The sequence below is a fragment of the Rattus rattus genome, chromosome 6 (genome assembly GCF_011064425.1).
Source record: "Rattus rattus isolate New Zealand chromosome 6, Rrattus_CSIRO_v1, whole genome shotgun sequence".
Taxonomy (NCBI): domain Eukaryota; kingdom Metazoa; phylum Chordata; class Mammalia; order Rodentia; family Muridae; genus Rattus; species Rattus rattus.
Genome location: NC_046159.1, coordinates 88,302,989 through 88,329,903, shown reverse-complemented (window position 1 = coordinate 88,329,903; position 26,915 = coordinate 88,302,989). Strand labels below are relative to the sequence as shown.

Sequence of the window (26,915 nt, the reverse complement as noted above, 5' to 3'; positions counted from 1 at the left end):
AGCCACAGGCTGCCTTAATGTCTTCTCCAGTACCTTGATCATGTCTCAGATTGGCTTTTGAAATAGTGTCAGATTGTAATTTTATAAATTTCTTCTCTGCTCATGAGACTTTTGGAAAAATTTCTATTTTTTTTAAAGCATTCCTGCAGTATGTTCTAAACTAGTTTAACCACGAGTGAATATTGAGGCTAATTTTAAGTATCTATAGAAAGTTCTAAATGAGTGGTGGGGAAGAAGGGTGAGTAAGGCACTTGCACTTAAGTATGAGAACCCGAGTTTAGATCCTACGAGTGCATATACAGCTGCACACAGCAGCATGTGTCTGTGATCCCAGTTTACTAGAACAAGGTGAAAGGTGGAGATTAGAAAGAGTCCTGGAAGCTTTGGGCCAGCCAGCTTGATATATACAGTGGCAGAAAAGAGACACTTCAAGAGAAGTTGGGAGATAGCTGACATCTGAGAATGTCCTCTGACCTTCATACTGGCACCATAGCATGTATGCTCTGTGACACCCCCATATGAATGTACATACGTTCACAAAGTTTTTTTTTAAAAAGTTTGAGATGAACATTCTAAGTTGTCAGCCTCAAGTCACTTTTGGACTCAAGTCACTGATGGTTAAGAGCATTAGGTAGTGTTTAGAAGAGATGCTGCAAAGGTTTGGGCTGCTGACTGCCCTAGAGGACCAGAGATACATTTCGTCCCTAGGAACAGGAATTAGTCCTTTAGACTTCTGCAGATTGAAGAGTGAAGTGCAAAAAAGCAATTTATTCTCTGTATTACATTAAAAATATTGTGTGTGTATGTGCATGTATGTACCTGCATGATGTGTGTGGGGGCTGGGAGGTCTGTCACAGTTGGCCTATAGAAGTCAGGGCAACTTCAGTCACATGGAAAAGAAACACCATAGTGATTCTTACAAGCAAAAGGTGGAATTGGGTTAGAAATGGCCCAGTAGTTTGCCGGCCATCTGACTGAGGACTGGAGTGTGGGTACTGGTATGTGCATGTGCACGTATACACACACACACACACACACACACACACACACACACACACACACACACACACACACACACATATTAAAAGAAAGGTAAAGAAAAAATTAGTATGATTATTTGAGATGTTTTGAATGTAACCTTTCAAGTTTTCAGAACTTTTTTACACTAATTTCTGAATATGCCTCTAGCATGATGTCCCCCCCCCCAAAATACCCAAAATGTATCTACATTTTAAAATAGAAAATAAATAGTTAAACTGATGGGAAAGTTTTCAGAGATCAGGTAATACAGTTAGACACTAGAATGAATTGCTATGGGAAACAAAAACCTTCCAAAAGCTGGGTTCTGCCACTGTATGTCTGCATAGCTATTCTGCAGAGTTGGCTCGCCTGACACCTGGCTCCTCCTTTGGCATTTTTGGATGAAAAAGAAATAATTTTTTTAAATTTATTTATTTCGTGTGTATTGGTGTTTTACCTGCACGTTTGCCCTGGAACTGGAGTTACAGACAGGTGTGAGCTGCCCTGTGGGTATTGAAGATTGAATTTGGGTCCTCTGGAAGAGCAGTTGGCACTCTTAACCACTGAGCCATGTCACTAGAGCCCCAAGTAATGGCATTTTAAACTTTGACTAACTTGGATTATGATGCTAGCAAGAATATTCTTGATGATTTCAAACACTTTTTTTACAGGTACATTTGAAGAACACAGAAATAGAAAATACCAAGCTTGTGTCAGAGATACAGACTTTAAAGAATGTAGATGGAAACAAAGAAAGCATGATTACTCATTTCAAAGAAGAGATTGGCAAACTGCAGTCTTGCTTGGCTGACAAGGAAAATTTGCACAGAGCTCTCCTGCTTACAACCTCAAATAAAGTAAGGACTTTAGAAAAATGTGTTTGAAGACTGTGAAACTTCGTCTACTGTGATTTTTACTTTTGTTTTACATTCTTCCCAGCTATTTCTCTTTTAAAAAAGAAATCCTTTTTTTATTCACATTTATATTAGTTTTATTTATGTGTCTGTTTGATGCATGTGAACACTTGTAGAGGCCAGAATTCTGGAGCTAGGGGTTAGAGTGACCTCTGGAAGAAAAGAAAGGTGGACATTCTTCTCCTGCTGCCCTCTATGGTTTCTCAACCATTCCTCTTGAAAAAGTTTAAAATCACAATAGTGATTATGGAGCTCCTCCTACCTATTGCTCCTAAGTCCTGGAATTATAGGCACCGTCCCCTGCCCGGGGTCTTGCTTTATGTAGCATGCTGTCTCTGCTCCAGCACCGTACAGAGCATCCTCCTCCTCTCCAGTGCAGCACGATCTTGCATGGCTACATTTATTTTATTGCTTAGCTTTTATATGGATGAGTGTTAGGTTGTTTTCAGCTTGTTGCTGTGAATTCTACTCGAGACATCATTAATGCAACTCTTTAAAAATGTTAGAAGTCCATGACATTTACAGTTCCTGATTAAGTCTGCAGTTTCTTTTTTAATCTAAAAGATTGCAGATGTGAAAAGTGTATTTGATTTTATTTGATTACTAAGATGCTAAAAATATTTTTAAGTATCTTTTTAGCATTTAAGCAAGACCAGTGAAAAGCATAATTTTTAATTACTGAGGAAAATGATTACTCGTTGCTAAAATAATTTTAGTAGATTGCAATGCAGTGTGAATTTATGGTTATAAAAGAATTTAAATAGTGATGAGGGCACAAACTAAAAGTTAGCATCCTTTTTTGCTATAAGATTGTAGGATTGCTATTTAAAGAGTTACATGAATTATACATGTATATTACATTTTAACTCAAATAAGAAAGAGACAGAGAGAAAGAGAAAGAGAGAGAGAGAGAAGTTTTTCAGAACAATTTTCTTTTGAGACAGGTTCTCATTATGTAACCCTAGCTGGCCAGAAACTTGATATGTAGGTCAGGCAGGCCTCAAACTCAGATTGTCTTGCTTCTATCTTCTGAATGCTGAGAAGATGCCCGGCTCCATGCCTGGTTACAAACTACTACTATGAATACACTTAAAGCTCTTTCCTTTGTGATTATAGCTACATAGTATTCTTCCTTGTTATTAAGCATATATTTAGTCAGTACTTCTCCTTAGAAGTTTACTGTCTCAGCTCTTCTAAGCATGCGCTAGTGGATACTCTTGTATAGCTAAAGTGACAGTAGGCACATGCCTACATAAGTTCCTTCAAGTGGAGTTGCTAGGCTAAAGGGCATTTAACTTTTGATAATTATTTTCAAATTGCCTTTTCAAAAAAACACTGTACTAGGTTTTTCTTCCAGTGATATTATGTGCTACTGTTTATAGTGGCTTCATAGCTTTTCATTATATGGAGACATGATATAGCATAGTTTATTTAACTCAAGACAATTTCATTTTAGACAATTTAAAATCTTCATAATTTTCAAGCGTGTTTAAAAATTATTGAATTCTGAAAGCAAATCTTCACCTATGTCATTTACAATTTTTGAATGCTTTTTGAAGGTAAAATTGCTAGATCAAGAACCAAGAGTAATTTAAGGTGTTGGTAAGTCTTGAAAGGAGATCAGAGGCTGAGAATGTAATTGTGCATAACAACTATTTCTCTATATTTTTAAAATTAATTTTGCCAGGCATAGTGGTAGCACATTCTTTTAATCTCAACACTTGGAAGGCATAGGCAGACAGATCTCTTGTGAGTTTAGGTCTGCATAGTGAGTTCCAGGACAGCTGAGGCTATGTAGAGTGAACCAGTCTCAAACAAACAAAAAATAGTAAGTAAAAATAAAATAAATAAAATCTATCTTTGTACATTTGAACATTTGGAGTATATATACTCCCGTGTTATTGGTTGGAAGAATACATCAGAGTAGTATTAAACTTTCCTTGAGTGTATGTATTAAAAGAAATGTTCCTTTAGTTATTTTTCCATTCTTGACATAGAAGTTGATGAGTGATTGAAACTATTAGGATTCAAAATTTGGCTGAGGTGGCAGATTGCTTGTGCGGCATGCAAAGAGTTCTTTATTCCGTCACTATCACTGCATTAATGAGTCATGGTGGCACACACTGTGAATCACAGACCTAAGAGGGAGAGGCAGGAGGATCAGGAGGTTAAGGCCATCCTCTGGTGCATGGCAACCCCAGGCTAACCGGACTGTAGGAATCCTGTTTCATTACCAAAATCAAGGATCACTAATGTGGTTAGGCTTATGAAGATTTTGTACACACCAGCTTTATGTGGTCACTTACATATTTTCCTGTGGCTTTTCAAAACCAAAGTTGACTGGAGTTTTGTTTATTTTATGTTATTTTTTGCAGACTAAAAATAGGACTATTAGATTGATTATACTTACTTTTAAAATGTCTCTTCCAGGTTTACATAATGGTGTGATGGTAGTTAAATATTTTATTAGCTATCTTTTAGGCTTGAAAAAGGAAACATTTTTAACTGATGTTTTTGGTGTTACAAGGAAGTCTTAGTAGTTGCTTTGATTCCAGTGAGTAATGAGAGTACTGACTGGAGATAAAGGGGTGAAGAGAATGGAGTATGGGTAGCTCACATTCATTCATTTGGTCTCAGCAGCTTTCATTTGTGTTTTAGTTCAGTCACAACTTTAATCCCTGGGTGTGCTAACTGACTTCCTGTCTTACATAAAGTGGTAGTAGTGAACGCAGTGTTGGGCTGTTACATGAGAAATCTGAAACGAAGCCTAGAGCATGAGTGGAAAAGCATCATTTAACTTAAAATTCTGAAACTGTTAACTTTAAATTGTAATGTTTTAATCACAATTGTATATTATCTGCCTTTTTTCAGGAAGATACATTACTTTTAAAGGAACAACTTCGCAAAGCGGAGGAACAAGTCCAGGCAACACGACAAGAACTTATCTTTCTGGCTAAAGAGCTCAGTGATGCAGTGAATGTGCGAGATAAAACAATGGCAGATCTACATACCGCACGCTTGGAAAATGAGAGAGTGAAGAAGCAGCTGGCAGACACGCTGGCAGAGCTCCAGTTACATGCTGTAAAGACAGATCAGGTAGAGCAGGGTAACTTGCATCTCTGTTGATCCCCAACACTATAGCCCCATGAAAGAGAGGAATAAGCTATCAAGTAAGTCAGGTAAGAAAGGCTAACTTCTAGTCACTCTGAAATCATTGTTAAGTTCTTAGATTGAACAGAAAACATCTATCTGTACTGTTATAAAGGCTGCTCTAGTACACTTTTTTTTTTTTCCGGAGCTGGGGACCGAACCCAGGGCCTTGCGCTTCCTAGGCAAGCGCTCTACCACTGAGCTAAATCCCCAACCCCTAGTACACATTTTTGATATCAGATGGAGATCACATTGTGTGGAATTTGTTTACTAGCTATATAGAATGGTAATAGTATTTCAGGGCGTTGCATCCGAGTTACATAATTGCTCCTTAGGTAGATGGTTTTCCTCAACTTGTAAGTAATCCTTAGACTTAAAACATAGTTAAACTCTAATACATAAAAATTCATGTAAAGCCTGAACTCCAAAACAAATAATAAATTAATTAAAGATCAGAACAATGATGGGAACAGTTAGATTTATTATTAAATTATGAAATACTGGAATTTTTTCCTTAGTGAAAATGTTGTTTTTCTAAAGGAAAAGACTGATACACTGGAACATGAACTGAGAAGAGAAGTTGAAGATCTGAAACTCCGGCTTCAGATGGCTGCAGATCATTACAAAGAAAAGTTTAAGGAATGCCAGAGGCTCCAAAAACAAATAAACAAACTTTCAGACCAGTCAGTAAGTGTCACTGAATTCCTGTCATCGAATTTTTTCTTTATCAGGCTTTTGTTTGCAAATAAGATGTATATTATTCTAAATATTAACCTTTTGAATACAAATTATCACTTTTTTTTCCTAAACAGAAATCTCATTTTCTACTACATTTATGTAGTTATATGTGCGTGTTGGGTGATATGTGAAGGGTAGAGGCCAGCTTGCAGGAGATGATCATTCCCTGCTTACACCTTCTGGGTCTCAGGGATAGAGGATGGAACTCAGGATGTCATCAGGTTTGATTGCAAGTGCTTTTTACATGTGCTGAGCCATCCTGTGGCCTGAGTTTATCATCTTGATTTCAAGTCCTTAGCCTAATACTGCAGTGACAATATTTTTTCTGTTTAAACTTGAGGTTTGGATTTATTGAGAACTAATAAAGGGAAGCTAGGTCAGCAGCAAGAACAAGCAAGAACAAGTCCTCTTTCTTTAGGCCGTTGCTCTCTTAAGCCCTTGATTAAGTATCTCTGTCAGTTAAAATCAGTATGTAGTAGTAAATGTCACTTGTGGCAAAGGTGACTGCTCTCACTGTCCTCTTCCATCCTGTTCACACCACATTAGGAAGAGGTAAAATGTGTTAGCTTACTTTTAAGAGTAGGTAGGTAGATTCATAATAAAGATATTTCATTTGGATGGGTATATATATTATGTAAAGCCACATATTGTACTGAAATATGACTTGTTATATGAGGGGATCTTGGAAGTGAAGTATAAAGAAAACATTGAACTGTGGGCTTGAGTGGTACAACAGTTACAGTCACAGACTGTTTTAGGTTCTCAGGAACAAATAAGAGCAAGGAGTGCTTGCATATTAGTAAAATAGAAAGGATTTGTGAAGAAATAGCATTCACATGGAGATTTTTGTGTTTTTTTGAGCACATTTTAAAAAATCACTTTATGTGTATTTTGCCTGCATTGTGTGTGTGCACCACATGTGTGTTTGGTGCTTGTGTAGGTCAGAAGGGAACAGTGAATTCCCTAGAATTGGAATTGCAGATGGCTGTAAATCAGCACGTGGGTGCTAGGAATCAAACCTAGGTCCTCTGCAAAAGCAGCACACGCTCTTACTTGCTTAGACATCGCTGTAGACCTGCTGAGTGCACTTGACTTGTGAGGTTGGAAGATGTTTATGAGTGATGAGGTCTGGTGACATCACAGGAAACAGCACTTCCTTTACTTTCCAGCACTTAGGGAAACGGTGTGGCTCTACTCCTTTTAGGAAAACGGTTTGGCTCTATTCCTTTTAGGCTTTCAGGGCGAGTAGCTTTGTGCACTTTTCTGGTTATTTGCATGTTTAGTAAAGGAAACCAATATGGCGCATTCAATGACTTTTCCAATAACTTACTGTTAACATTGGGGATAGGCCAGTTCTAACGGTGTCTTCACAAAGAGAATGGGGAGTCAGCAGAAAGTGAATGATGCTTCAATAAACACAGACCCAGCTGCTTCTGCTTCTGCCGTGGATGTAAAGCCAGCAGCATCTTGTGCAGGTAAAAATCTCCTTTGGTGTAGCATGACCTTCTTGAAAACTCTGGACACTGATTTGATACTGCCTGCTCCCTTGTGTGAGAATTTCAGGTTGATACCATAAATTCTTGAGAGAGAGAATTGAGGTGCAAAGGGTGAAATGAGGGTATTAGTGTGAGATAGAGTTATGTATGTGCTGACCATGCAACGTGTGAGGGTAAACTCATACTTATCTTCAGGAGAATATTCATGTATTAAAAATTAAATTGGTACTAGAAGTACTAATTTGAACCATATGGAACAGTGAAATGCAAGAATTCCTTACACTCAAAATTATAAGCGTGACTATAGATACAGACCAGAGAAGGTTCTTAGAGCACAGTGACAAAGGACAAATGTGGAAAGAGATGAAGTTGAAAAATCCAGGTTTTGTAATACAGTTACAACATTGAAACTGGAGGTTGGTCTTGCACTTTGAGTAGTTATTTTACTTTAATTACTTTGTAACATTTGAAAAAAAATTTTTTGTATATAATGTTGTAGGGGGAAAATATCCTTTTCTCCTTAATCCCTTCTTTTCTTTCCTGTTTTACATCAGTGGGGTACATCTTTCACCAGTCTACCTGTAGACTGATGTTAGTCAGTTAAATGTTTGTTCCTCGACTTAAAACAGATTCAGGGATACCACGTGAGTAATGTGGTAACTTGAATTAACTGGGTTTCCTCCCCTTTTATGTAAAAAAAAGTACCTGACAATAAGGAAAATAAGTGCAAGCCAACATATAATGCAAGCAGCCATTTTTAGTGTAACTGACAACTTTGCATTAAAAAATGAGATTTCCTAGACTCTTCAGTAATTAAGAACACCCCTATAGAATGGTACAAAGGGTTCCATCGCTTGTCCTCTCTTCAGGTTGACTATTCCATCTTGACATGCTTAGGAAGGATGTGCTTTCAGTTTCCTACAAATCGAATGTTTACATAAACAGTTCATTGTGCCCACTGAGAATTAAAAACCGAAACACCTCACATCTGCATCTATCCCAGTGTCACACTGGCATTCAGTAAGCTGCAGAGTTAATGTCGCACTTTTTAGTGGGATTTGAACTTGAGAATTTAGGATAATGATAGTCAGCCTGTAACACATGCTATGATCCTGCAGTGTTGGTTTTGTGGAGACTTAGTGAAGGGTAACAAAGGACTGTAAGCTGTTCTCAGGAGTATGGCCTTCTGTCCTCTCCCTAGTTATGTAAGGGTGGCAGCTCTTAGGCTACTTTGGAAATACTTTTAGTGACTTTTTTGCTTTTTAAGGAATCTCATATTTGAATGTGAGATTTGTTCTGGTCAAAAATAACATTTAAAAATTCTCACATAGTTCTCACATAGTGGTCAGATGTGGCCGTACATGCCTGTAACCCTAGTAGTGGGTATGAATAAAAGCCATCCTAGGCTATATAGGAAGATTGTCTCAAAAACAAACAAGATAGACAGACAGACACATACACAGAGGCAGTGTGTGAGAGAACAACAAACAGATCTCACATAAAATTAATTTTTTGTTGGGTTGAACTTCTTCCACTGAGCTGGATCCCAAAATCACTTCTTTCTCTTAACTAAAGAGTTAGTTTAAGGATAGGCACTTACCAAGTTGCCCTGGTTAACTCTTTTTTTTTTTTTTTTTTTTTGGTTCTTTTTTTGGAGCTGGGGACCCGAACCCAGGGCCTTGTGCTTCCTAGGCAAGCGCTCTACCACTGAGCTAAACCCCAACCCCTCTGGTTAACTCTTGAGCCCTCTCTGTCCCTTTAACTTTTGATGCTCCCTGTCTTAGTCTTCTGAATATTGGGATTGTGGCCCAGTGTACTCCTAGACCTGGCAACATTCCAGGTTTTGTTCCACAAAACACTCAAGTTTTTCTGCAAGAAGATAAAGAAAAAAATGGTTTTGTTTCTTGAGACAGCATCTCTCACTTTGTAGCCCTTAGAGGCATGGATTTTGAGATGTAGACCAGACTGACCTCAGAGAGACTATTTAAAAAAAATTTTAAACTAATTTATTTTTGCCTAGTCAGTGGTGGCACACAACTTTAATTTTAGCACTTCAGAGGCAAAGGCAGCAAATCTCTGTGATTTTTAAGGCCAACCTGGTCTACAGAGTGAGTTCCAGAACAGCCAGGAGTATATAAAGAAATGCTTTCTAGGAAAAAAAAAAATCAAAACAAAGCAAAAACCAAAAGAAACAAAAATAAAAAATGAGAACAATAATTTATTTTAATGAGTATGTGTGTTTGGCCTGTATGTATAACTGTGCATCATGTGCATACATGCCTAGAACCTTGGAGGCTGGAAAGGTTTCGATCCTGTGGGACTAGAATTACAGACTGTTGTCAGCTGCCATGTAAATGCTGGCAGTGGAACCCAAGTCGTCTGATAGAGCAGCTGAGCCATCTCTTCAGCCTCCAGACAGCAAATACTGTTACTTTAAATATTATTTAAATATATTTTCTTAATTAATATTAATTATTTTCTGACTTTGTTACAGCAGAGACAGATTTTGACATGTCAGCAAAGGATCATGTCTGTGAAGTGACTAAAGAAATGGCTGAGAAAGTAGAGAAGTATAATAAGTGTAAACAACTCTTGCAGGTAGGTGAGCTCCTTTTTCAGTGGATGACTGACTTGTCAAATGTTAAATGCCAGCCCTTGGCTCCTGTAGTGGATAGATAAGTAGAGGGTTCTTTCTCCACTCTTGTGTACTGATATTGCATTTGGGATGAGGAAAGAGGGGTGTTTGTGTACTTGTCATTATCATGCAGGTATTACCATGCTTCTGAAGTCAGTATGTTCCACACACAGGATGCAGTGTCCTTTTTTGAATATGAGTTTTTATTTTTGTTAGAATGACATATGGAAAACATTTGAAAGTTAGAAGGGAAATCCTTGTTTAAAATCTATTGTAAAAAAAAAAAATAGGAAATTATGTGGCATTCACTCATCTACTTGCCAGTGTGGATGCATATGGAGGGCACAGGTTGACTTCAGGAAATCTTCCTTAGTCACTTCTTCACAGTACTTTTTCAGTCAGGGTCTCTCACTGAACCTGGAGACAGTGACTTTGGCTGGACTGACTGCCCGAGAGCCATGGGAGCTACTGTGTTCCTTCTCCCAACAGCAGGGTAACAGACACAGGTTGCCATGTCAGTGGGTGCTAGAGATCTGAATTCAGGTCTCATGCTTGTGCAGCCAAGTACATCACCCATCCAGGAAAGAAGGGGATGCTAAGCCAATGAGTTGTTGTCTCAATGTGATTTTAAGCTGCATTGTTCAGCTTCCTTCAATTTTGTTAACTCTAATGGTGATATTCACTTTGAATTAGTTAAAGTATAGGTGTGGATGCTTCTCATTAGTATCTAGAATAGAGACAGAATAGAAGGCAAAGTTATTTTATATTTGGATATGGTTTTTAAGGGTGTGTGTGTATGTTGCATATGGGAAAGGAAGGTAACTTTTAGAACAACAGAATGGAATTCATAGATCTGTTTGATGTTACTAAAGACTAAAGATACTTTTTTCTTTTTGCTATTTGCTTTTAAAGTAATGTTTAAAGTGTTTTGATCAAATTTCAAACTGAGCCTTTTGACATCTTTCTATAGAAAGAGGGTGGTCCTGAGAAAGAGGGTGGTAATGTCGTGCTTGTGTGTTGAATTTCATGTGTATGGGCATTTTGCCTGCATATGTGTGTGTGCACTACATGTGTGGTGGCAGAAGTCACCTTATCAAGGGTCTCGGAAACTGTCCTGGGGTGCTCGTTGTGTTCAGAGCTGGTAACAGTGAATGTGTTACTTTCTCCCATACCAACAGTGCTGCTTGTGTGTGTGGGTCCACCCAGATGGGCAGCTCCTTTGATAGGCCTACAAGATGGAGCTGTACTCACAGCCTCTTGAGGACATTGGGATCAGTTCTGAAAATTGTTGGCACAAATCCATCTATATAGGCCTGTCCTTTTGATTTTTTTTCTTTAAATATAGGGTTTTTATATTTCTCTAGAAGTAGTAGAGTCCATTTCTAGCAAACCTTAACTGATTCTTTTTTTCTACTCACCATGTTTTGAACCCATCTTTGTGAAAAAGATGAAAAAAATAGCAATTTCCTCTTTCCTTTTTCCTCCCTGGTGCTGCTGTTGTAGGATTAGAGATTCAGCTGCTGACAGGTTCTGTCCAAAGCTAAGGGGATTAGACTTGACTGTGTTTGTGTTCAGGTGGTCTTGTCCAGCGCGTGCAGCCCTTTCGTGATTAACACCCCAGTGTTCTAAAAAGACCAGAGAGTGGCTGAGAGAGTGAGCTTGGCATAGGAGGAACAGTCTGGCAAGTGGGGAGAATATGGTGCTGATGCTTGGGGTGATTCTTGATTGATAAAGGCACTCTGAACATTTATATCGAAGCCTTTTGTGTTCAAAAGGGATTAGATATTTTCACTCAGATGCCTAGGTGCTAGGATAGGGATTTATAAGAAATGAGTACATTGTTTTATCACTTTATACAGTCAAGCTAAGACTGTAATGAGACTATCACTGCAGTTTAAGTTGCATTTCCATAATGACTTAATGCTTACATTTCTTTCTTAGATGTGTTGTGTGCATATGTGTGCGAAGTACACATGTGAGTGCATTTTGTACATGTGCTATGCCTGTGCATGTTGGTACACATGCACATTTGAGTGTATATCTATGGAGACTAGAGTTTATTGTGAAGAGATTGCTTTCCAACTTATTTATGAAAACAGGCTTTCTGATCAGCGAGTTTCGGGGATCTGCCTATCTGTGCACCTCAGCACTAGGGCTGCGAATGCACACCACACCTGGCCTTTACATGGGTGCTGGGGATCCAAACACAGGTTCTCATGTTTTATGCTTCTTGCTGGGTCATGTTTTTAACCCTGCAATTCTCTTTTTGTAAATGTTTCACATATTAAAAAAAAAAATCTTGTGTTGTTATAAATGCGATGCATTTTTTTCTTTCTAAAAGACTGGAAACCAGATTTTTGCCCAATTGTATAGTTATTTAAAGACTAAGTGCGTGTGCAAGCAGGGGTGGCTATGTTGTATACATGTGGTGGTGATTTTGGCAAGTTGGCCAAAGAATTAACTCTTCAGACTAGAGTAGAAAGAACATCACAAATCTATTTAATATACTGCACGACCAGTGGCCATGGTGTCAGAACTGCCTGCCTGTCATTTGTAGATGACATTACTGTCTCCCTTATGTGTGATATTAGTTTGTTTGCTTAAAGTTTTTAGAAAATCAGATTTTAATTGTGGCAAAGTATCAATTTTGCTTATATTTTGTACTTTTTTTTTTTTAAAATAAAGCACATTCTGCAAGGTATTAAACATATTCCCCTGCATTGTCCCAGGAGTTACTTGTTTTGCTTTTGCTGTGCTTGGAGATCAAACCCAGGCCTTAGGCCAGTGATCTGCCAGTGAGCTACACTCCTGGTCCATCCAGAAGTTTTATTGTCGGATTTTACATTGAGGTTTGTAAAGCACTTGGAGATGTTGTTTTGTATGTTAGGAAGTGCAGAAGGGGGGCTGGAAGATGGCTCAGCTGCTAAGAGCACTGACTGCTCTTCCAGAAGTCCTGAGTTCAATTCCCAGCAACCACATGGTGGCTCACAACCATCTGTAATGGGATCTGATGCTCTCTTCTGGTGTGTCTGAAGACAGCTACAGTGTACGTATATAAATAAAATAAATAAATCTTTAAAAAAAAAAGAAAAAGAAAAAGGAAGTGTAGAAGGTATGGTATGGAGTGTAGAAGGCTGGCGTTGCTCAAAATTTATTTTTGAACTTCCATCTTGAAAGAAATATTTAAATGCACTTGGCTTATTTACTTTTTGTTCACTATTTGTAACTTATTTCTTGAGTTTTTTAGAAAAAGAGTCATCATAAAAGTGCATGATTTAGATTTCTTCCTTTTGCAAAAGAGTACTTTTGTGAAATAATACTTATCATGAAAAGTTTTTGTCTTAGAAATGTAAAGAGTAGGGTGATTAAAAAGTACATTCTTGATCCAAGTGCAGGAGCCATGCGATTGGGCTATGTTTTTCTGTACAACACTGACACTCATATTTAACTGTTGAAAGCAAATTGTAAGTTAAGTGTGGTTACAGTATACACTCTGTTTTGCAGTGTGCTGTTAGTGTGACACCTCACACGGTCGTCCACTTACCTTTTTAAGTAGATGTGTGTTACTCCATTGTGTAGCTATAAAATGACTTACTTAGTAAACATAGTGGCTTTATACTATTACAGTAATTATCACATTTGCGTGTATGGATATCTGCTTTGTGGAGGTGTGAAGTTTTTACTAATTGACTAATTTTAATTTTATTTAGGATGAGAAAGCCAAATGCAATAAATATGCTGATGAACTTGCGCAAATGGAGCTGAAGTGGAAAGAGCAAGTGAGAATTGCTGAGAATGTAAAACTCGAACTCGCTGAGCTAGAGGACAGTTACAGTGTAAGTTCAGAGGCTTGACCCATGGTGCTTAGTGAGCCCGGTCCTGATCCATGTGCCCCCCATAAAACACCAGCCAAGCACAGGTTCCATGCAGATGACCTGGATATTTAATTACATACAGGTTATTCACTAGCCTGAGAAAAGGGCCTCCCACATGCATTCGTTAACGAGGCTTTAGTTCTGTGGGTTCAGGTGGACTTTGAAATTTACCTTTTAAAAAAGTTTTTAGTACATATTATATATAGTAATAGGCTTCATTATATTTTCAAGTATCTATCTATCTATCTATCTATCTATCTATCTATCTATCTATCTATCTATAGTATAGATTTAAGTGGATCTTATGTGTGAGGAGAAATAGATAGTAAAAATATTAACGATAATTTCTCCTTTTTTTAAATTCAGCTACAGTTGGCAGAGAAAGACAAAGAAATAAATTGCCTGGCTTCATTTTTGGAAAATCTCTCAAGGGAGAAGGTATTGAGTGCTGCACTCACTGTGGACAGCCTGTAACCAGTGTTTGCTTTCTCTTGTCTGACTTCTCTTTGAAAGCTTTCCTCTGTGTCTTCACTGTTACCTCCTGCTAGTAAACAGTAATTTGTGTACCATTCTCATTTCCAGATGCCACATCTGCCAATTTTTGAGAAATATGCCAAGTGCTGAAAATTGCTAGTTTGGGCTCCAACACATACTTTGCATTTAACAATAAGCTAAGTTTAAAATACTCAAATTTAGGGAAGAAATGAATTTTTAATTGGGTATTTGTTCAGACATAGGTATTTTCTTGAAAAGAAGTGAATCTGTTAACTAAAGGAGAAGGATTGTTACTGTTTCTTGCTAATGTAAAGTTCAAGCCTTAAACAGAACTACAATTGTGAAACTTGTGTCTTCTGTTTTAGCTTGATGCTTGCTGGTGTGTACGGATGCATTAGTAGTCAGGGGCAGAGTTCCGTGGTGTAGTAGAATGTGCAGCTGTTGGATGATCTGCCTAAGGAATGATCTTCAGGTTGTCACTCTGCTACAGAATAGGATTTTCAGACTCATCGCTTCCCTGGTTGTCTTTTGTCATTCTGTCAGGAAAGCCCTTTTGTCTTCTCGTATCGATGTTTGTATTCTGTGGTTTGACAATAGTCTGCTAATTCACTAGTGTCCAGCAGCCAGTTGTGCTGTCACTGTGAGATAGCATTGCCCTCCTGTACAGGCCAGTGACTCAGCTGCATAAGCTTGCTTCTCCTGCAGGTCAGTTAGGTACTACTATTAAACTACTTCATAATACTTTCCATAATTTTTAAATATGCAGATATGTATGTGTATGTTTATGCTTGTTGGTGTCTGTCTCATCTACTTAACTGCATGTCCGTGAAGAATGCTCACTGTACCTGTTTTCCTCATTGTATCTGCAGTCCTTTACAATACCTGCTGTTTGAAGTCAAGCATTTGTTAAATGGAGAAACTAATGGAGCAAATATAATTCATAGCATTTGCCTTTGAAAAGATTTGATGGAAGAAATATACTGAGATCAGTAGCTTTATTGACAGTTTTAAAAATACCAACCTTTTCAGGAACATTGTGTTGGACACTTGTTATCTGCTTTCTTTTACTAGTAATATTGCTATTACTACTACTATACCACCACAACCACCACTATTATTATTATTATTATTATTATTATTATTATTATTATTAATCTTTGAACTTGTTCTCGGTTTCCTGTAGTATGGCATTGTTTCTATCACGTTAAAAGTTTTTAAGTGTTTGCATTGTGAGTCAAACAATCTGTTTAATATTTGGTGTCTGTTCCTTAAGAGTATTTCTGAGAACTCTAAAACCTGCCAAAGCTTCTGAGATTAGGGTTAGGTTCTTGTTAGTCATCACTCATCCCTAGGTGCACACACGCTTGCCTAGAAGGGAGCAGTAGTGGAGTGAGTAAGCGCTGACTCCCCTGCTGTTTGTGGCTACAGAGTCATCTGTTATATGTATGAGCGCTTACCAGCACATGTGTGCATGTGTTCTTCCCTATGCCCCTTCTCATGGTTTTTTGAGGGGAGAAGTAAAAAGGAAGCACAGTGTAGACTAGGGAGGATGGGACGGAGGCAGTATAGGAGGAAGAGTGTCCTTCCCTTAGAACCGCTGTTAGCTTTGCTATGAGTGCTGGGAACTGAGCCTGGATCCTTGGCAAAAACAAGTATTGTCAACCCCCAAGCTATCTCTTTACCTCCTCCTGTTTGAGGAGTCAGGTTTCATTAAGTAACCAAGCTTGACTTTGAACTCATTATTTAGTCAGGTATCTTCAAACTCTGGTGATCTCCTATCTCAGCCTCCTGACAACTTCTTTTAGAAGGCTATTTTTTTGTTTGTTTGTTTTTATCAATATGTTGCCTGCGTGTATATCTGTGTATTTTGTGTATGTCTGCTCATGGAGCCCAGAAGACAGCATCAAATCCCTCAGGAACTAGAGTTTTAGACAGTTAGAGACCGTCATGTAAGTGATAGGAATTTTGTACCGAGGTCCTCTGGAAGAGCAACCAGTGCTCTTAACTGCTAAGCCATCTTTCCAGCTTTATAATTCTGTTTTTCTTAGGAGCAGCAGTTTTGCTAAGACTTACACTTAGATTATCTGTATGGTTTTGTAGATCAAGGACTGCTTCATTGGATTGCCATAGTTTGAAGCCACTAGAGTGAAATTAGTGGATTCCTGAGAAACTTAATCTTCATAGCATTTCTCTTTGAGAGGGGCAGCTTGAGATGGTGGTCTCCTGCTATGCATCCTCTAGCTTCCAGGTACTAGGACTATACCATATATAAACATTGAAATGCCAGAATCTCTTATAGAGGAAAATGGTGGCTTAGGAGAGGAGGTAGACTGAGTCACATGGATGCTGAGGCCTGAAATCTAGCTTGTTTAGGGTCTCTCCCTCTTCCTCCAGCTTCCTCTTTTTCATCCCTCCTCCCCCAGCCCCCTTCATAGTTTTTTGGATGGGCAGTCAGACCTAAATCCTTCTGCAGGATAGACTAGGGGAGGGTTCTGCCATTAAACTGCATTTTTAGCTCTGAGACAGGGGTTTTCATTAGAATCTAGGCTTGCCTTGAATTCACTTTGTATCTTAGCCTTGCCTCAACCTTGGAATCCTTCCTCTACCTCTCAATTGCTAGGATATTGTTTTTAAATATTGGCAGTTTAAGACATTCTATTTCCATCTTAGAATCATTTTGTCAGTTCATGGAGAAGCCTGGTGGAATTTTTTACACTAGAATTTCATTGTATCTGCAGCTAGTCTGAGGGGAAATACTACTGTAAAAACAATTTCCTGTCTGTACTTGATATGTATCCCTCCATTTGTGCTGTCTTTAATCACACTCAGGATAAGCACTCTGCATCCTTTTGCTAACTTCCTAGTCATTTTCTTTCACTGGTTTCACTGACTAGAACTATACTTTTCATTCTCTTCTTTGTTGTTTATATATAGGTATATAACCGACTATATGTTGACTTTGAATCTTGCAACCTGCTAAATTCACTCATTCTCCTAACTACTCTGCTGTAGCGTCTTTCTGTACGTACAGTTGTATCCTCTGAATAAAGACAGACTTATTTCCTTTTCAGTCTCTGCCTTAATCTTGTCTTAGTCACAAGTTAGGACAAGTTATGTTGAAGAGAATTAGGGAGTACAGAATCCTTTACTTCTATTTAACCTACATTTGATTTTTTTACTTTATATACTTTATGACTTTTTTTTTTCAAGTTAAAGGAAATTATTTGTTATTCTCTTGCTGAATTTTTAAAAGCTCTGAATGAATCTTGGATTTTTCTGCACACATTGAATGTTTTTTCATTGTTCACATGATTTTTTGATGCTTCTCGTCCTGACGTCATAGAGACTTGTTAGCTCTGTGTTTGGCTCTTTGCTTATTTGTCTTTGTTTTGTTCATTTTAGGAACTTACAAAGAGTTTAGAAGATCAAAAAGGAAGGAAAATGGAAGGCCAGAGCCCTCAACAAGTCTCACGGTGTCTTAACACCTGCTCTGAGCAGAGTGGGCTCCTCCCTACACTGCCGGCTGCCCAGCCAGTTCTTCAGTATGGGAACCCTTACACCGCACACGAGACAAGAGGTTAGCCACGCGTTTCTGTGATGGAGTTAGCTGACTCTAAGATATACAGCTTTTATTTTCTTGGAATTAAGAGAGCTGAGGGTCAACTAGTAAATTCATGTAATTTTCACTTTAATGTTTAGTATTATTATTGACATCTATAGGTCATACCTCATGAATGAGGAGTCTTAATTGCTCATCACAGACTCAGTTCTTAGACTTGTGGGCTAAAAATAAAAATGTAAACAGTCTTGCTCTGTAACCCAGCCTGGCATGTGCTACCATGCCCACGTGGCTTCTGTGGCTCTTCTTCCTATGTAGTGCAGAGGCGCCCAGGCCTTTCCAAGCTTCAGGGAAGTCTGTTCCACTGAGCCACACCTGAGTTCCTATTTGCTTCTCTGTATCATCATAACTACATGGAGAGGTGCTAGTTTCTTATAACTAGTTTCATCCAGTTTCCCCCTAAATGTTTCTTTTGTAATTCTTATTACAGATGGAGCAGATGGTGCATTTTATCCAGATGAAATCCAGAGGCCACCTGTGCGCGGCCCATCTTGGGAAGACAACGTTGTCTGTAGCCAGCCTGCTCGAAACCTTAGCAGGCCAGATGGTTTAGAAGACCCGGAGGATAGCAGAGTAAATTGGTTTTTAATTATTTGAACTTGCCTGCTTTTGTGATTTCTGGCTTAGGTGAAGTGTTAAGGGTATATGTCTACAAAGACTATGAATTTGCATTTGCATCCTGATTTTCTTTTGAAAAACCTGTGTGTTTGAAAGCCCAACCAGTGTTGGGCAGTGGTGGCACACGCCTTTAATCCCAGCACTCAGGAGGCAGAGGCAGGCAGATCTCTGAGTTCCAGGCCAGCCTGATCTACAGGATAGCCAGGGCTATACAGAGAAACCCTGTGTATGGGGGTGAGGTGGGGTGGGGAGTGGGTTGGGGAGGGAGAGTTTTCAGACTTAACACTTCAGGGTTTATATACTAAAGATTAAGTTCAGAGGATGATTGGGATGTATCAGTTTTATCAGTTAGTGTAACCTTAATTATGACTTTCTAAGTAACTGTCTGCAGTCCTTTGATTGTGGTCTGCTGGCCTAGAAAAAACAAAGTATGAGGGCTCAAAGACAAAGACTGTAAAGCAGAGTACTGCCATTTCAGTTTTATAGTTCTGTCCTGGGAAGTTTAAGGTAAATTTTATTGTCTTTATCATATCATAGTTTTCTTTTTTTGAGACATTCCCCCTTTTAGATATCCTTAATACATGATGTTTCTTTTTCTAATAGCAACATAAAAATGGTGATAATCAAATTAGCTTATATGGCATAAGATTATTATTATTTTGTTTTTGAGACAGGGTCTTTCTACATAGCCCTGGCTGTCCTGGAACCAGGGTGTTCTCCTACTCATAGGAATCCACCTGCCTCTCCTCCCAGTGCTGGGACAGAATGCGTGAGCCACCATATCTGGCTAAAAGTTAATTTTTAAGAGATTTTTCCCATTTAGTGAATACAGTTTTCTAGAATAGCTCTTTTGTGGGTGGGGACTCCTTTTCTGAGAGCAGCCCTTAGATTTCCTGTGCAGTGAGGTACATTTCAAGGAGATGGTTTCTCGTGCTCTTTGCAAGTACAGTGTATCATGACCTGTTTCTCATTTAATATAGTTTGCTGCATTTAATTGCTATTAACCTTTGCAGAAACTGATCAGTGTTCAGACAGGCATGATTTTAGACCTAGTGTTCAACACTCATAATGGAGAAAAATGTATTTCTCCCTCCTGCCTTTTGGCCTTCTGTGTCCATTACTGGGAATAATTAGGAAAACTGTCAGAACTTTTGTAGCCTGTTTAAGGTCTCTAGTATTATCTTACTGCTCTTTTTTACAGTTTTACTTTACATTTTGCATATTTAATCTGATCATTCTTGGCATAGATGTTACATGTGACAAGCCTTTCTTTTCCATAATCCTCTGCTTTGGCTTAATTAGCAGAATGTTCTTTCTGGTCTGTGTGCTTTGCCCTCCTGTAAACCCGTGAGAAGCAATGTTAGTGTCTCGGGCTCATCTGCTGAGATGCTTAGGTTGGGGAATGAGATAGAAGAGTTCTTACTGTGCGTGCCTGGAGTGTTTGTATTTTATAAACATGAGTTTTCTGTATTTTTTATTTACATTTAAAATTTCAAAAATTCTTGTCCTTTAACAGCAAAACCATTTGCAAATAAGGAATTTTATTATGTAGTTTTAGTAAGAATATAGACAGTCAATTTTGCTGTGGGAGTGTTTCATAGTCACAGTGCCCTAGTGGGCAGCTTGGAGTCAAAGTTGAGATGTCCTACTCTTTCAGCCTATGCTGTGGCCTCCAGCTGCCACTTCCTCTCTTGTACTAGAAGCTGGTGGCTTTCAGAACCCTTTATAAGTCTCATTTACCTAATACTTGTAATGATATGTCGGGGTAAATGTTTCTCTAGCTCTTTGCCTGCCGAGCCCTGCATGCGTGATAAGTCACTTGTTTATCACAGCAGCTCTAAGAGGTGGGCCGTCAGCTTTGCTAGTTGCTGGTGGAAGAAGCTGAGTACTGGTTAAGTTATTAGATCACACAATCACACCGCTGGTAAAGCAGATGCGGGATCAGAACCTCTTCAGGTCATCTGCTGGGGTTTAACTGTCTCTCAGCTGTGGTTACACTAGAGTTCTGTACTTCTCATAGCACCCTGAACATTTTCCTCTCTAACATTTCCTAGGTCAAAAGCCATACCTAATAAGTACTCATGTACTAATATATTTAGTAGCCTTTAAAAATAGAATTTCTAAATTAAAAGGTTGTGTTTATTTTTAAATAAGCACAGTTACCATTAGGATGAGTGACTGCTGGCCACCGTACACCTTCCTGAGCCTTGGGATCACCGGACAAGCTGACCACTCACTTCACGCTAGATTGTACATGGCACTTGCTTTGTGTCTCAGCAGTGCCAGAGCCTCAGCCTCTCAAAGCTAGGGAGCCCTAGAGAGGAGTATTAGCTCTACCCAGAGCTGAACCTGAGCAGGTGGTGGATTGGTTTTTTCAATGCTGTCTGACAAACACAAGATTAAAATCCAATGGAAACTGTATGAATGTCTGTGGTACCCCAGGTTTGTTCATACCCAGTGTTTAGAACCATAATCTAAGTCTTTGCGACTCAGTAAGTGTGGTTTGTATACAAACACTACTACAGCCTCCAGGATGGCCAGACGCAGAGGCTTCGCTGCCTCCAGCCTCCGGAGAATGAGCGGATGTGCAGTCACTGTCTCAAGTGCAGCGACCCAGACTTCTGATCCTGCTGTTTAGATATTTCCATCTCTCAGTACACAGTTCCTTCCTACTTTCATGCATTTTTTTTCTTCATTCTTATTTCTAGTAAGGTGTTTTATTGCAGCTTTCTGAATAAGCCTTTAATAATGAACCCCCCCAACTGAAGATAGTTTTGTTGATATACATGTTTCTGTCATAATCTTAGCATTTCTTGTAAAAAGTGTGGTTCTCATAGAGTCTTGTGACTCGAATTATTGAAAATCACGCTTTGAAAGAATCAGGGCTGCTCCCCATTTGTCACAATACACTGCTTGTGGCTTCATTTTAATTTGGCCATCACATTAGAAGCCCTTATTCCAGTGTGTTTGCAGAAACATGTACAACAGCGTTTGATTCATTTTTACTAAGTAGCCTGAAAAGTACAGTGGAGGATTCCTTTCTAGATCTTTGTGTCTCTTGATGAGGCAGAAATAGGTTTCCTTCCCTTTCTGGTTTTACTTTTGTTTTTAACCTCCTATGCTGTTTAAAATTTAGGTTCCCTTAGAATGGTCACCTGGGCAGCAGTTGAGATACAGTTCCCCGTGTACAGTGAGAAGCTCGTGCTCAGCAGAGTCAGGGCTGTGCAGTCAGCACGGAGTCTCTTTGGAAACATGTTTTGCCCACTATAAAGGAAAGAAAGTCAAACCATACGTACCGTACCGTACCATACCATACCAGGTCTTCTGGATCCCCCAGCATGTTTTCAAAAAGTAACCACTATTTTAGCATGCATTTATGGAAACACATGGAAAATATGCATGCTTCCTTTATTGCTGGATAATATTCCATCATCTGAATATTCCATATACATACCTAGATTTATTTTTTTGTATGTGAGTGTTTGCCATATGTATGTCCGTGCCCCATGCATGGCCTGGTCTAGCAGAGGCCAGAAGCAAGCATTGATCCCTAGAACTGGAGTTCCAGGCAGTTGTGAGCCACTGTGTGGATGCTGGGAACTGAACCTTTGCAAGAACCGGTGAGTGCCCTTAACCATTGAGCCATCTCACCAGTCCCTTAATAGTGCATATTTTATGTTTCTTTATTGGATTGCATCATTTCTCCTTTAGGCTACTGTGAACAGTGCTTTTCTGGACACTATGTAGAAGTCATTGTTGGGATACTACTTCTTTTCCCTTTCCAGGGGAAAGTGGATTACTAGGGAGCGTTAGTATAATGTAACCGCTAGAGTAGAATCCAAGGGGTGGAACTGCTTGGCCATGTGGCCACAGTCTTTAACCTTTTGAAGGCTTCCTTAGTTTTCACAGTGGCTGCATGATGCTACGTTCCCGTCGGTATTACCAGGTTCCAGTTCTCCGCAAGCTGACTGATAATTCATTGCTGTAAATGCCTACTTGAAACTGTAGTCGGTTAGAGCGGGTGTGAAGCTGCTGTCTCGTGCTGTTGATGTGCCTGATGATGTCAGCTGCTTTCCTTGTGCTTATAAATGGTCTTTGGACAAATATATTCAAGTTTTTGCTTGTTTCTAAATCAGATTATTAGATTTATCATTTGCAAATATATTCCCCTATTCTGTGGGGTTTCTTCACTTTGTAGGTAGAGTTCATAGCTGCACGAAAGTGATTTTAAGTTTTGGCGAGGTCAGATTTACCTGGTAATTTTGTTGCTTATTCATTTCTTGTCTGTATATAAGCAACTGTTGCCTGCCTAGGAGTTTGGATGTCACCGGAAGGGTTTTAGTTTTAGCTCTTTTTTTGTTCTTTGGTCCATTTTGGGTTGAGTTTTGAATATGGAGGGAAAGGTTTGAAAACTTTAGTTTGAAAATTAATAGAGATCTTGTAAAGTAGAGATCTGCCTTTTAAAATCCCTTTAAATGGCTTTAAATTTCACAGTTCAGTGTGTTCTTTCACTGATAAATTACTAGAAATGAGTACATGGTAAAGCTTGAACATAATATAAAAAGAAGAGGAGTACTGATGAGCATCACCTAAGGTTTTGAGAGGCAGGGGTATCTCCTGATTTTAAATCCGCTGACTGGTCAGTCACTCAGACCTTCTTTGTCTTACGTATTGATACTGGCATTATCAAATGCTTCAGTTTCTTACAGGATGCATACTTTTGAATTAAAGTAGTAATTACCAGCTAGCAAAGATTTATGCAGTGCCGAGCCCTTCTCACTTGGTGCTCATTACAGATCCCCGAGCATTTCAGCTAATAATTCCTGCAGAGGTAGACGCAGCACCACATGTGCAACGGAGAGTCTAATGGTTACTTGGTTGCTGACTTCTGAATATATTGTGCTGTGAAGGAGAGGTAGCCCCTCTTCTTTCTTGGTGTCAAAGTGCTAAGGTTCACATAGTGTATGTTTTCATGTATGTGGGTGTTTTGCTTGTATGTGCATGTCTGTTTACCACGTGCATGGCTGCTGCCTAAGGAGGCCAGAAAAGGGCAACAGATACCCTTGAGCTAGAGTTGCAGGCGGTTGTGAGCCATCATGTGGATCCTGGGATAGAACCCTGGGCCCTCTGCAACTGTCACCCACCGAGCCAGCTCTCAGCCCCACACTTAAAACCGTTTTTTAAAAAAGATTTATTTATTTCATGTATGTGAGTACAATGTCACTGTCTTCAGCCACACCAGAAGAGGGCATCAGATCCCATTATAGATGGTTGTGAGCCACCATGTGGTTGCTGGGAATTGAACTCAGGACCTCTGGAAGAGTAATCAGTGCTGTTAACTGATGACCCATCTCTCCAGATCTTAATGTATTTTTAAGTAAACAATTCTGTAACAATTCACCCTAAGCAACCAGTTTCCAGAGTTTTGTCTTCGAAAAGCAGAGACTCTATTCTCATTAAGCACATCCCTTGTCCTGAAAAAACCACACTTCTGATTGGTCTTCTTGAATGATTACTCTAGGTATTCTTGTAATCATAAAATATTTGTTGGTTTTTTTTTTTTTTTTTTTTGTAATTGGCTTATTTTTTTTTTCTTGTTTTCTTTTTTTTTTTTTTTTTTTTTTTTTTTTTTTCGAGCTGGGGACTGAACCCAGGGCCTTGCGCTTTCTAGGCAAGCGCTCTACCACTGAACTAAATCCCCAACCCCTAATTGGCTTATTTTTAAAGGACCATTTATAGTATAAGCATGTTAGAATTACCTTCTAAAAAGTCTTTTTACACTTCCATTTTGTGTGTGTGTGTGTGTGTGTGTGTGTGTGTGTGTGTGTGTCTGTGTGTCTGTGTCTGTGTCTGTGTCTGTGTGTATACATGCATAGGCATATATGCAGATAACCCTGAGGACCAGAAGAGTGTGTCAGATATCCGGGAGTTAGAGTTGCAGGTAATTGTGGGCTTAACAGATGTGTTTGCTAGGAATTGAACTTGAGTCTTCTGGAAAAACAAGTGTTCTTTACTGTTGACCCTTCTGTTTAGTTACTGTTCTGCTGCTGTAAAAAGATGCTATGATTAAGGCAACTTACAGAAGAAAGCATTTAATTGGGGCTGACTTACGGTCTCACAGAGTGAGTCCATACCATCATGGCAGGAACCAGGCATGGCATTGCAGCAGTAGCTGAGAGCTCATATACAGAAACCACAAGACAGAAAGCACCTTAAGGTCCACACCAGTGATGCACCTCCTAATCCCCCAAAACAGTTCCAGCTAAAACCAGTTGTTCAGTATACGAGCCCGTTGATACCATTCTCATTCAGACTACCACAGCATCTTAACAGCCCAGACGGCTTTACAATATACTATTCATCTTCAATTTCTAGTATGATTGGACTCAAGTTTATTATTTTAAAAATTAACCAATGATATTTCATTCTTTTAACTTATGTGATCAAATACTAAAATACATTCCAATTTTTGAGTTATTTTGTGTTTAACCCTTCATCCCCTAATTCTATTAAGGGTCTGCCTTAATAGTGTCATTCCCAATCCAGTCTGCCATTTTCATTGACACGGACTTGGGAATAAAGTAAAGGATAGACTGTAGCATACTTTTTTTTTTTTTTTGTAGACTACTGATTCATTCAACATGTTTTCAGTTCTTTTTTTAAAGGGGACTACATTTAAAATTTCTCTTTCATCTCAGTTTAATAGACAAAAATCTTTTTAAAAAACCACTATTTTATATACTAAGAATTAAATACTTTGCAAAAGCCACTCAGTGGTGAGGTGGTATATTCATATAATCTCAGCAGAGGCAGGATGATTACTGCAAGTTCAAGTGGTCATTACCCAGCTCTGTATCGCCCATCTTAGAGCAAAACCAAAGGGGCCATTCTCTAATTGTTTTCTATGTGAGTCTAGTCTACTTAATGTCTATCTACCATAAAAATATAATGAAAAAGAAACAGCCCATTTTCCTGAGTTTATATATTTCAACTGGAAGACAGATGTACAAACTATATATAAGATTTTATGTTTACTAGAATTTAGGGTTCCTCTTCTCTGGGAAGCACACTCTTCAGAAGGATTCAGTGTATGAACTGTTCATTCAGGAAGTGGTCCTGGAATGAGTCCATTATGGCTGTAAACATATTCTTAAGTGGAGATCTGATTGATCATTTCGTATATTAATATGAGTTTATACATTATAATTACAGGAGGTAGCTGCCTTGAAGACTTTGCATACTTCATGGTTCAAGCTATCTTCCAAAGAGGTCATTTCTTACTTCGTAAGAAATTGCTTTTAACTGTGGTGGTGGTGGCACAGGTCTTTAAATACAGCACTTGGGAGGAAGAGGCAGCAGATAGATCTCTGTGAATTTGAGGCTAGCCTGGTCTACAAAGCGAGATCCAGTAGAGCCAATGCTACACAGTGAAACTCTGTCCTGAAAAAGAAGTTGCTGTCTTTCAGTGTAACATCCAGAGTTCAATATTTATTATTTATTATTTGAGACAGAGGTTCACTTTGTAGTGACTGGCTGGAAAGCATGTTGACCAGGGCAGTCTCAACTCCTGGAGATCACCTGCCTTTGGCTTCCGAGTGCTGATATTCAGGGTGTGTGACCACACTGGACTTCTACTGTAGTGCTTTTGAGAGCCTGCTTGGTGTGCGGTCCAGGCCTTTCTCTTCCTCAGCCTTCCAAGTGCTAGGATGACAGACATGTGCTACCCTTAGAATTTCTTTTTTAAAAGATAGTGATATTTAGGATTATTGACAATTTATGTATGGCTTAGAAAGTAGAAATTGCTTTTATTCTCTTTCCTCCTAGTATTTAACAAGCAGGGCAATGGCAAGTGATAGACTGTCTTTATACTGTACCGTTCATTGGTTGGTTCATGGTTGCTTACAAAACTGGTGTAAGCTGTTGGCAGTTTAAAATGGGGGCAAGTGGTTAATGAATTATGTTTTTATCCCTTAAAAACTTGTATTCTAGTTTAAATATTTGCCTTTAAGAATTCAAGATTAGAATGCCAAAAAATGTCCTGTTTGTTTTTCCCCTTCATTTTCTTTAATGTTTTTACAGTAGAATTTTTTTTTTACAAAACTGAAGAAAATAGTTTGAGATTTTATTGTCAGTATTACTTAGTAAGCAGATCCGGTATTTCAGATACCGTGGCTAGAAGTCCTATTCCTGGGAGCTTGGGGAATCCCACTTGGAATCAAAGTGGCTTGGATAAGAAATATGACAGGTTCAACATGTCTTATTTGTTCATATAATCTTATTTGTATGTAAATTTTGTTTTATTAGCCCTATTTTCTTTGTCACTCAGTTATCTCTTAGGAAAATGCACGCACAGAG

At 38.8% G+C, this 26,915-nt stretch overlaps 1 protein-coding gene across 5 annotated transcripts in view; it reads left to right on the top strand.

Moving 5' to 3' along the window:
* The window catches only part of Tax1bp1 (Tax1 binding protein 1), a 55,478-nt gene that overhangs the window by 25,491 nt on the left and 3,072 nt on the right, over positions 1-26,915 (top strand). For 2 of the 5 annotated variants that reach the window (XM_032906475.1, XM_032906476.1), the window contains exons 8-16: positions 1,692-1,877; positions 4,806-5,030; positions 5,625-5,771; positions 7,171-7,297; positions 9,813-9,916; positions 13,664-13,789; positions 14,195-14,266; positions 17,726-17,900; positions 18,373-18,515. In XM_032906475.1, the coding sequence (XP_032762366.1) occupies positions 1,692-1,877; positions 4,806-5,030; positions 5,625-5,771; positions 7,171-7,297; positions 9,813-9,916; positions 13,664-13,789; positions 14,195-14,266; positions 17,726-17,900; positions 18,373-18,515 (1,305 nt within the window). The remainder of the gene's footprint in view (positions 1-1,691; positions 1,878-4,805; positions 5,031-5,624; positions 5,772-7,170; positions 7,298-9,812; positions 9,917-13,663; positions 13,790-14,194; positions 14,267-17,725; positions 17,901-18,372; positions 18,516-26,915) is intronic. The other 3 variants (XM_032906477.1, XM_032906479.1, XM_032906478.1) reach the window with 3 other exon arrangements.